The 12313-nt window shown below is 34.6% G+C and overlaps 1 protein-coding gene across 1 annotated transcript; it reads left to right on the plus strand.

Moving 5' to 3' along the window:
- Nucleotides 1-8794: 8794 nt before the first annotated feature.
- On the plus strand, nucleotides 8795-11796 carry LOC129256170 (thrombospondin type-1 domain-containing protein 7B-like). The gene is made up of 2 exons (XM_054894435.2): nucleotides 8795-9525; nucleotides 11550-11796. The coding sequence occupies exons 1-2, from the start codon at nucleotides 8867-8869 to the stop codon at nucleotides 11794-11796; spliced, it is 906 nt and encodes a 301-aa protein (XP_054750410.1). The 5' UTR covers nucleotides 8795-8866.
- Nucleotides 11797-12313: the final 517 nt, after the last annotated feature.

The raw sequence follows: 12313 nt of genomic DNA on the forward strand, positions 1-12313 counted from the left end.
TTTTGCAATAGCTTTATTGGTGTTGTTTTTACATTTGTATTAACAATACAAACTATTTATTTGTATAAACTTGTCCGTATGAACATTACAATGACAAGAATAGAAATGAAAGGAGTGAAATTATATAAATTCAGTCAGTGAGATGCCGTACAAATTCTGAAGTGCAAGGATCTCATTATGTTTGGTACAGATGTGAGAAGAATCGATTCTTTACTCTAAGATCAGATTGACAGTCTACAGAAAAAATATCAAGGAGTCTGCCAAATTCAATAAAAGGGCTCCCTGGGTTATAAGTTTGCATCACGTTGGAGAAAACTTTTCCCTTTTATTTTCTTTGAAGAATTCTTTTGATGAAATAATTCTTTTCAGCTCAGAATATCAGTCATAATAATGAACAAAATGCTAGGGAAAAAAAACAGATTCAAGATTCAAAGAAAGTATATAATGAGAGACAAAGTTTCAGTTCAGATATAGAAAGAGAGAAAAGGAAAATGGTAAAATGGAAAAGGATAGAAGAGAGAGGGGTCGAGACAGAGAGGAGACAGACACTGACAGACAGAGAGGGATAGACAAAAAAGACAGACACAGACAGAGAGGAGACAGACACAGACAGATAGAGAGGGGTAGAGACAAAGAAAGACGGACACAGACAGGGAGGGATAGAGACAAAGAATGAAAGACATACTGAGAAGGATAGAGACAAAGAGGGAGACAGACTGAGACTGAAGACAAAAGAGATGTTGAAAGAGCAAGATTGAAAGCTGGTGAAAGTGGTGAGGATGGGACAGGGGAGTGGGGTATGTTAAACATATAAATCTTTTGTGTTTGTCTTGCTATTCTTTTTTTATTATTTGAAATAAGTGAAGAAACTAAAAGTGTTATATACAGTAGAGTTATGGTTTGAGAATATGTTAACTCAGACATGTCTCGTATGGGAGAGTGCCTCACAAATTGTCACTCATCATAAGACATAAATATATTGTTGCATTATGATATAGAGTATTCAAAATAATATTTATTGATTTTTAGTTCATGAAGTATCTGCATGCAGGAATAATAGACATGATAGTTCCCATGGCTGTTTGCAGAATTTTTTTCTAGGGGCTGGGGGGGGGGGGGAATTTCTGAAGGATTTCATAACTGAGCTTGTCATGTGGGAGCTTCTGCATATTCTAAAGTGAAATTGAAATTGTTCAAAATTCCGGGGGGGGGGGGGGGACTTCCCCCAGCCTCCTTCTGTGGATTAGTTCAAACAGAAAATGTCAACCAAATTCTGAATTTTCTCAACTCTGCCTATAAACCTATTCATTGAACTACACTGGAACCTCTCTTACTTGTTTTATCATCTATTAAATATATCACAGTAATCAATCAACAGTCCCTAGAGTGAGAAATTTCATACTCCTTGTTCAGGCTTGCCTTCCAAAAACAATTTGTCAATTGAATCATTTTAAACTTTATAATAGTCTCTTCCTATGGGCTTTCTTCTCTTTCTTGGACATGTTATATTAATTGGCATCCAGGCTAAAGTCATGTTAGTAGTACAGGCCTAATTAGCCATGATGTAATTAATTTGGAATGGCTTTGAAGATTGATTGGTGTACAGCATTATAGAGTGATAAGAGAGAGGGGGAGAGAGAGTGGGGTGTTGGTTTGTGTGGGTGTATTTCTGTGTCTTATTGATATGGCTATTGATAGAGCTTGAAATCAAAATCAACAAGAGTGGGTGCAATATAACCATATCAAATCAGTATTCAGAGAATAGGTGTAGATGAGCTTGAAGGAGGGTGTAAGGACATGTTCAAGGACATCTCAAGATAATAAGATGTCAAAGAAACTGTCACTGAATGAAACATAATCTGTTATGAGGAATATATAAGTTTCAGGAATTGTAAGGAATTAAGTGAGAGAACCCCTTCAGGGATGACACAGAGATCAGATGTAAATTTAAAATGACAGAGGGGGTTGATGGTCATTGTATTACAAGTATTTTTCTTGGTTGGTAGGTTTTCATGGAGGAGTAGAAAACATACAACCTCTCTTAGCTCTGGATATAAGAGCAATATACACTCAGTTATTATTTTGAGGAAGTAAAACTGGCCAGTGTCTGTATCTTCTCTGAGAAAGTACCTTAAACCTCCCTACCTATAGTAGCATCTTTTGCATCCCCTGCAGATTTAAGGCCACCTTTTTTATAATTCCAATTATAGTTTATATATTTTTTTATAATTCCAATCATAGTAGTAACATGATTAGATGTAGAGTAGACCCACATTATCCATTAGAAATGTTAGAACTAATCAGCCTAATTTGCATATTAATGAGCCATAAATATTTTTGTCTGGTGTCCTTATTTACTCCAACCAAAATGGGGCAAATGAGGTCGCCTGATTAAAACCTATTTTCTGTTGCTGTATTCAAAGTTAAAATAGTTCAATTTGTTTGATACAATCACTAAAAATTTACTAGTAACAATTATATTATTTTTATTATTCCTATCCAATATTATGGGAAAAAGTTATTGGATTGTGTTTTCTACTGTCACAGTATATTATTGTGTATTTACATGTTTTATTGGTAGTGGATACATACATTATATAAAATCAAGTGTGGTGATGTCTACACTGCATTTTATAGTTTTAGCAGATATGTAACCATAGAGTTTTAATTATGTAGTAATGCCTCATCAGACATGTTGAGTTCATAGGCATCCACTCAGGAAAAAAAAAGAGGGAAAGTGGTGAAATTTACTACACTTCTGTCATGCAAAATAATACCTTACACAAGTAAACTAAGATAAAAGTAAATACACATTTATGCTTTTCACAATGCACATATTTTCCTTAACCCCAGGAAATTGGTTGGGCTAAGGGGGGGTCTTAGCCCTACCAATTTCCTGAGGTAAAGCTTAGCCCACTTCGTTTTCACGCTACGTTTTAGCAGAGTGGGCTAGCACGGTAAATAATACGGTACTATCTGGCCCTGCAGTGTGAAACAAAACCAGGCTAAGGAAATGCAGTGTGAAAAGCATAATTACTGGGTACGTACAGTACTCGCCTCTCTAAAGTGGCAATGCTACTATAAAAAAATTTATTTTGAGGTGCTGCTGGTTTTGTGCTCCTGGCCATGTGCACTGGGCTGTGAGGCATTCTCTATGCTCAAAATCTGTGCTGAGGATCTGTCTCATAATACTTCACAAACAGTAATTCATTTAATCCTACCATTCTTGAGCAGTGAACTAAAAACAGGTGGCCTTATTTACCCCACTCTCCCCTACCCCTGTATTTATAGATGTTGACATGTATTGGATGACAGAGAGAATATTTTCAGCCAGTCTACATCTGCTTCAATTTCTGTTGAAATACTAGTCAGCAAACTTCTTTTCCACACAAAGTTCAGGCATGAAAGTTAATCATAGTAATCTCAGAATTTGTTTTCATTGTATGACGATAATATTGCTAAAGCATAAAAATATGAAGACCAATGTAACATGAACAAGAAGCAATTTTTGCAATGGAAAATGATCAAGCACTGGAGCCTGGGAGGAGGAAAGGGTGGAGAGGGGAAAAGAAGGAAAGCTCATCAAAAGAATAAGTCAAGAGAAAGTAGGAGAAAGATATTAAGAAATGAAGAAAGGGCAGAGAAGACAGATAAAAAGGCACATCAGACATTCAGGAGTCTATAGATAGAGTCATGGGGACGAATTGGACTCACCCGCCACCCCCGTTGAGATATCAGTCCGCATGCACAATGTCACCAAGGGCTAGAATATGATCCCAAAGAAGGTATCCACCCGCCCCCTTTCCTTTTATACCCTAAGGTGACACTTCATAATATTGTGTCTCTAGCAGTGTAAGGTCGTTAGAGTAAGGTTTGGGTACTTTCATCCTCTTTCTAAGCTAGGGGTATTTGAAAGCTGTCATAGATTTAAAGTTGATGAGGGTTTCTCATAAACAAATTGCATTTTGCTATTAGCTTTATCAGCTCTGTAGGTTGGCAGACAAATTGGCTTCATTGAAGTTAATGATAAAGACATCAAGAGGAGTATGAGAAGTGAATAGACCTTGATCATTGATTACTTGTTAAAGTAAATGTTTATTTTCAAATTAAAGATAAATGTTATGATAGTAGTGTGTAAAAGAAATATCCTAAGAGAAACTAGGAGAATGTGAAAACACTTTAGTGAAAGAGCAGAGAAGAATACGGTGGAGACAGAAAGCAAAAATAAATGAGCAGTGCATTGAATCGTTGCTCTACCTTCAGCTCGTTAACACCCTTCCCTTTCAAATAAATCTAGTTTAACTTTATGAAACTGAACCTTGAACTCCAAGACATCAAATTCTAAGACATCAACCTCTTATGGTGATGCTTCCATACAGTCTGCACATAAAGTGATGAGTCAGTGTTGACCGCCTGACTTTTTTATGATAACCGGTCATCACCATCAATATCAGAAGCATCAAGTGTGCAGTACTTGTATTGGAATGGATACCCTCTTAAAAATGAACCCAAACTAAACTCGGATCTCACACACTTAAAGCTCTATGATAACATGTACAATACATTTTTTCCTCTGGAACATCATATAGAAAATAAATAACTAATATATGTGTATAGTTTGTGGAGCAAGTCTTCATAAAGAATTTGTAGAAACTATTTTTTGAAATGTTGTTTCTAATTCTTTGAATTAGCACAATTTGAGAGTGTAACTAGGAAAACTAAAATTTTGTTCAAATTCATCTGAAAACAGACATCATTGAATCACTTTTGGAAGCAAAACTTGGGATTGATGTTCATTGGTGAAAATTTGCATTCATGTAATAATCATGTATTAGTAGTTTTAATATCTTTATATATTTTTTTCATTTCATGATTTGTGTCACAATGTTCATATCAGGAGTAGATAATGACATAATAAACTTTAAGACTCAATTATTAATATTTCATCAAGATTTCTAATATACTTGCATTATTATAACCCTGTAGGATAACATATTGATCAACCAAAATATATGTTAAATACTTTTACATCAGTTGAAGACGGTAAGTTGAAAAATCAGGTTCCATATAGCATATCTATTCTGTCTGGTCCATTTATGTACATTTAAAATATAACATGATATCTCTGCTTGTGATTACGATAAAATCTTCTGTCTATTTTGCTACCCTCATTAGAAAAAGCCACATAGTTACTTTTAATGTAATCAACCCTTGATGAAAACATGTAGACTTGACAATCTGTAACTTAGCTGATAGGTTTTAAGATACTCATGCTATAGCAAATGTTTCCCCAAGCTCTAAAACAACTTGAGAGAACCGATACAATCTGTTGAAGCACGTGGCCGACACTCTCTTATTTTTCACTCAATCTTAAGAATATCTTTCGCCTCTAAGAATAATCAATAGTAAGGAAGCTAGAATGCCCAACCACCCAATTGATTTTGCCCTGAAAGGACCCTACTTCAAAGATTTTCAATTAGATGTTTAATCTTCTCTAATAGTCTTTGCTCTATAAACTCTCTCCTCAAACAATATGGGTGTATTCTGTTTGGATAGGAATAAAGAGGCCATATTTGAATGCGTTTTCTACATAGAAATGAGTAAAGATACCAATCTTGTATATATTAGTCAATATCTGTAAAGCATGAAGACAGTGGACCAGCTTTTTTGGTGGAAAGTTCTTCCTAAGCTTCGGGTTACAATCAAATTTATTGTGATAATTAATTCTTTTTTATATGTTTAATTTTAGGAAACTATAAAATCCAAATATTAAACTATTCAATCTGTTAGAAAATTAGTAGGATTAATATATCGATTTGGTAAATATGGAATGTGACAAAAAATATTCTTCATAGTAGATATGTATTTTGAAGGATATCTGGCTAACAACTTTATTTTAATTTTTTTAATTTTTAATATTGTTCTTATTCTTGTACTTTCTGTATGAAGTAGGTTGTACTTTCAGTGAAACAAACTCAAATTACATGAAAGAATAACAATTTTCAGCTATTCCTTTCTGAAAGCACAGATCAAGAATATGGTTTAGCTGGTGTTTATACAGTTCCAATATTAGATTTGAAAGCTATATCCTTATTGATACTCTCATGTGACAAATACTTAATATAAACATCGTAATCATATTCATTTCACATCAAACCAACATCAGAAGATTGTACGTACACCTGTTGTTTGATGTCAATACATATATGATATATCATATACCCCAGAAAGGTATTGCTACCTACTCTGATATTTGATGCACCCAAACACACGATTGTCTCTATCTCAAGTGTGATATATTAATAGAAACTTTTCCACATCTTGACAGTCTGTTTCCTAGATTTTGTTATATCATCGATTTTACATACATGTACATGAGGATGAATAAATTAAAGGAAATGTTGATGTTGGAACGGAAGAAAGGTGATCGTGCTGTATTGATTTTTTTTTTACTTTATGCACTTTGAGATTTGAACAGATAAATTTCAATCTTGAACAGAAGTTAATATGAGAATCATAATCATATTATATACCAATTATGGATGTATTTTATCATCATTAATTATTTTCGGTATGCTGTTTAGTATTGATGGTTCGAATTAAACCAAACAAAGAAGAGAATATGATAATACAAACTTGAGAGCTCAATATTGTATGAGATTAATTTGAATAAACTTGTAATACATCATTTAAGCTCATTAAAGTCTGAAAAATATAAACCTCTAATGAGAATATTTTGCCCAATACATTTATGATCATCCATCTGATGGGCAAAACACACTTCTCATATCGACCATCAGTGATTACATCACTATTCATTCCTTCTCTATTTCATCTCTAAAAGCCCTTCTTCATCGTTGAACACAGATAACTTAAGATGGTTATCATTAAGACTGATACATTATCCATTCCAAAGCTGTTGACATCACCTCACCCTGTCATTTGATGCAAGCAAACATGTGACGGTCTATTATATCATTGTGAATAATTTTCGGAAATAACTGCTCAACTTGTCAAGCGACACCATCTTCAAACGTCTAAGTGATAAGTGTTTGAGCTCAATAGCATCAAGAGGTTACAAGAAACCATTTCATATCTTTATTAATTGTTAAAGTTTAAGATTTGGTTAAATGTAATGTTAGAAGATTTCAAGGTTATGTTGTACATATTCATGATTTACAAATAGTTTACAGTACATTACATGTACATCCACCCCAGAATCCTGCAGGTTTTAAAAGATATGACACAATTTCTGATATAATGCAATCATTAGTGAGTAAAAATGATTTTCATGATCACCATGGTGGAAGCAAGAAGGAGTAGTGCCTACCAAACCACCACTCTTTAAGTATCATTTTTTATTTGGGAAAACGTTGTTTAAATAGCCAGATAAGTTATATTATTTTACTTTCAGAATAAAGTTTTCCAACATATGATGAAAGATTTTATTTCTTTTTTTGCAACGTTATTCTTTTGTTGCATTTTTCTAATGTCAAGTTATGCACATATGGATTAAATTTTATTATATATTCCCCATCAGGTTTCTGGCATCCATTAACCTACATGTAAGGTCATTTGTACCAATGTTTCCAATCAAATTCAAGCTTATTCCTCTTAAAGGGACATCTTGATAAACATGATAAAACATCATGAATAATTCATGCTTACCTTATTTCATTTCCTATCAAGCATGTGCTGGGATGAGCACGCTATTGTGCCACCTGCCCGTTTTTGCCGGCAGTCATAGACGAAAACCCAACATACCGATAGTTGCAAAAAATTGATTTTTTGTCCCTGCGTATCCGCAAGGCTCCATTGCCTCAGGAAGATGCGCGTGAGTCTTGCCCGATTTACGAGATCTGATGGGACGTGATTGATGTGTTTCAGATCAATAATAATGGTTCTTTATTTTCTCATGTTCTCTGGAGCATGGAAAACTCTATGTCTAAATTTAGTTGTTCTAATCAACTCTTCTTTCCTGTTTAAATGTGCAACATCAAAACAACAGGACAACTGTAAAGTATTTTCCATTGTAAAAAAAGCGATGCATATACCTTTAAGAAGATCAAGATAATCTGAAGAAAAAGTGATATCATGGAGAAAAATATGAACAGTCATTAGTATAAACATTCAAAATGCTCATATTTGGCTTTGCCTCCTACTTTTCCAATGCCTTTTATGTAGGATAAAGTGGGATTATGTACATAGCTTAAAGTTGTTATTCAGAGTTTCTGGTAAAGCCACAAGCATTTTCATTCACAATGATATAAATCCAATCCCTTTACAGTAAGTCCTAAAACCCCAGCTAGAATTTCACTTTCAAATAAATGTTAAAAGCAATAAGTAGGTTTTGCATTTGTTTGGATAACATTTTCCTCCAAGAAATGTGGCATTCTTTGAAATCACGGAGGCTCCCGAATTCAGGTAGCAATGTTGAATCTAGGTTAAAAGCATTTCTGTCGGGACAATACACTGAAAGGTCAGATATTCTAAGCAGTAAATCACTAGCAATTCCTTTTTTTCCAGTAACTTTATTTTTTTAGGGGAATGTTGAACCATTTCTGCTAGGTAACAACTTATTGTTGTATTATACTAGCAGCGATTTATTGAATTTGTAGTCCTATTATTAGTTTTCTAAAGAATGCAGTTAAAAATAAGATGAAATCATTCCCCAATCCTTGAATGAGACTGATTTCCAGTATAAATCTGGGTTTTTTTCTACATTTTTTAAATTAGATTTAATTCCATCTTGCAATAATTTCTTTGGTCTACATTTCTTTTTATATTCACAGGAGATTGGGGACCATGTTCTGGGAATGAATGTGGATTTGGAGGGACACAGCGAAGGGTAATTTGGTGTGAGAGCATGGATGGTACTACAGCTGACCATTCAGACTGTGTAGGAGAAGAACCACCTCCTGGTACAAGGGTATGCTTCAAGGTATGTCTTCTTCATAGGAACCTCTTCCAATGGCAAGTCAATGACTGGGGACAGTGTACCCAGAACAATAAACAAGAGATTGCCACAACAGGAGATGTAACATCCTGTGGACCATCATCCTTTGGTCTTCAAGAACGTACTGTCTCCTGCATGGAGATATCAACCTCATATGTTCAGCGGAATGCAGATGGTTCGGTACCAGACTACATCTGTGAACAGTTTACCGCCAAGCCTGCCATCTTTCAAGAATGCATCACACCTTGTGCCCAAGACTGCATTGTGACACAGTTCTCACCCTGGAGTCCTTGCTCAAAGTCTTGTGGCAATGGCACCCAATCTCGGGCCAGACGAGTTGTCATACCACCTTCTAATGGTGGACAGGGTTGTCCATCACTGAGTGAAACTAAGGCATGTTCCACAGGTACACCTTGTGAAGAAGAGGAATTATTTTCCTTTAGTCCGGTTGTCTCTACCTGGGGTCCATGTAGCGTATCTGGAGGATTCTCATCTGAAGGATCTGATATTGGACTACAAACAAGGAGACTCTGGTGTCAAAGAAGTGATGGCAAAAATGTCAGAACAAGGTTTGTAAAATCATCATTAATATTAATAGTAGACCTGTCACATACTGCCATCTTTTAATACCATCTGACAAAGTTACTTTTCTTTAACTTCTAAACATTTATTCTTTGGATCATGTGAGAAGGTATGTAGGCATTAACAGATGATGATTTTTCTGTCTATTGTTCATGGCATGTACAAATTGAGTTTGAACCCATCTAAAACCATCTGACAAAAAAAATGATAGACAGAAGCAGATACAATAGTATGTTAAAGGAACTCATGGTTGAATATTCAACAGCTTACAAACATGCATGAGTTCATAAAGGTCTTACACAAACATATGTTTATCTTGGTGTGCAGGATGCAGTGATAAGCATGAAATGTTCATCTACAAAAACTAAAGCTATACAAGCTCTTTTTTTTAGCATTGATTATTTATTATCAAATATAGAGTTATCTTTCATTGAGAATTTCTGACCTTCCATTTAGTTTTAAGTTTTGTTTCTACATTTTGGAGCTATACCTTTGCATATTTCAGGCATGTGGCATTTAGTATAGAGCCCATCAATTAGATAATGATATCTCTCTCTCTATCCAGCAAACTTGATACAGGAAAATTGCAGACCATGAAATATACATCACAGAATATATCATTAGGAATTGATGATGATGAGCCCATCTCTCCATGGATAATTTATTTCATTCCCACTATTTGGGAAAGAGAGAGAGAGATAAAAGGGGGGATTTTGGCATTTTTCACAGGACATGAAAATGAGTCATTCTTTAGAGTGATGATTAACAGTAGACCTTTGATGAGTTTATGGGTTTCATGGTGTTGATTGATGAAGGTTTAAAGTTATATCCTTTTGCTGAAATGAGTGAAAGGTTTTAATGCAAATCTACTTTTTATACAAAAATATGAAGGGACTTACATTTTTTTGGAAAGCATGTGGTGTATCAGATTTTAAAGGAATTGTGGATAGCATTTTTCCAGCTTTTGACAAAATTTATTATTAGACTACCTATTTTACGGTAAGAATTTCCTCCAGAATTAATTACCTGAATTGAATGTAATTTGTTTTATCTTACATGTGATGTTGGAGAGCAAGGTATGAATTGAAATTCCTCAGCAGATTCAAAACACTTAAGGATATACACGTACATATAAAAACGATTAGAAAAACACACAACCTACACTACCTGTATTTGCTGTGAAATTAAGATGCTACTCAACCTATTAAAGTAATTGGATAAAAGTTGCAATCTCGAGAAGTACATGTATATCTTTGAAAGGAAACTGATGAGAAGTAAAGAATTGCCAATGATAGGTTGTATGAAGAACCTCTTAAAAGAGAATGAAGTGCATGATGCTTATTAGAAGATGTGAGCTACTCAAGTTTAGATTGGTGTAGCATCTTCATCGAAGTGGATGTGGTGGTTGAACTTTGCATTTGAATTAGAGCTCCTTGGGGAGGAAAAGTATACATGGTAAATGGAGGCATGTCCAGATACTACCAAAAGGTTGTAAAATAGAGTAGTTTAAAATTCCTTTGCTTTTTTTTCTTATAGTAGGATGGTACTTGTAATGAGTGGTAAAATAGAATGTAGAGGTCTTTCAATTTGTATCTAACTCTAACAGAAATTTTTAAAATTCCAGTTGATTTAAATAAAAAAAAACACATGAATATTTAATTCACCTGTTGGATTATGATGTAATGTCATTTTGGGCACATTCAGGCATTGAGAGACTCTACTATTTGGAGGTTTTACAAACTGTAAACTGAAATACAAAATGTAGGATGAGTGAGACATAAATCAAAGATCTAAAAGTCCCAAACTCTTAAACAGGGAGTTACTATAGGAAGGAATCTTAAAACCTGAATATGAGTCCGCATGTCATCATAAAACACATTTTCATACATTTGATTACATTTTGATTGAAGGGTCTCTCATATCTGTAAAAATTATTTTATTATCTTTGTAGTACGAATACTCATTTTCCAGTCCATCTCTCATGGTACATTTCTTTGTTTTGATTCCACAGCATGTGTTATCGAGATGGAATCTACAAGGAGCCACCTCAAGACCAGGTTTGTGTCATACCGGTCAACTGTCATGTCTCTGGATGGTCAGAGTGGTCATCATGTTCAGATCCTTGCTCGTCAAACATGGTCACTCATTCGGTCAGAAAGAGAACTGTCCTCAAAGTACCAAAAGGTGATGGTGAAAGATGCCCTGAACTAGTCCAGAAGAGGACCTGTGCCTATGATTCAAACCCATGTCCAAGGTAAGGATATGATGTGATGGTGATTTAAGTGCTCATCAAAATCATGATTAATGAGAGGGAAGTAATTATTTATTTAACTAGGATTCCCTCTTGTGATTTTGCAAGATAAATGATAAGTAAATAAAGAAATTCTTGATTTGGGATCTAGTTGTGTTTTCTTTTTGATATTTCAACCCCCATGTAGGCCTATATATTTTCTACTATTATAAAATCATTTCCGTTTTGTGTGTTTTGGGAACACCCTTTAAGTACCCAAGAGTAAGTGGTTGTTGAGAAGACTGGATTTAGCATGGATTAAATGATCAAAGCCTGAAAGATGAGACTAGTGATGTTCATTTGAGCACAACTCATGGAGTGACATTGATAATTGGACTAATCTTGGGCAATGGCCATGGAGCCAATTACTTTCAACCAGATTGCTATTCACAGTCCTACATAAAAGCATGAATCAGCCTCGTACTGTTTAATAATGAAACCGCTTTGCCATCCATGCAAGATATGCATGTAAACAGATTTCCAGA

This window comes from Lytechinus pictus, chromosome 3 (assembly GCF_037042905.1).
Source record: "Lytechinus pictus isolate F3 Inbred chromosome 3, Lp3.0, whole genome shotgun sequence".
Taxonomy (NCBI): domain Eukaryota; kingdom Metazoa; phylum Echinodermata; class Echinoidea; order Temnopleuroida; family Toxopneustidae; genus Lytechinus; species Lytechinus pictus.

Coding starts and splice junctions, on each gene's coding strand:
- LOC129256170 (XM_054894435.2), top strand. CDS start 8,867: ATGGATGGTACTACAGCTGACCATTCAGACTGTGTAGGAGAAGAACCA. Junction 9,526..11,549: donor GGCAAAAATGTCAGAACAAG/GTTTGTAAAATC, acceptor TTGATTCCACAG/CATGTGTTATCGAGATGGAA.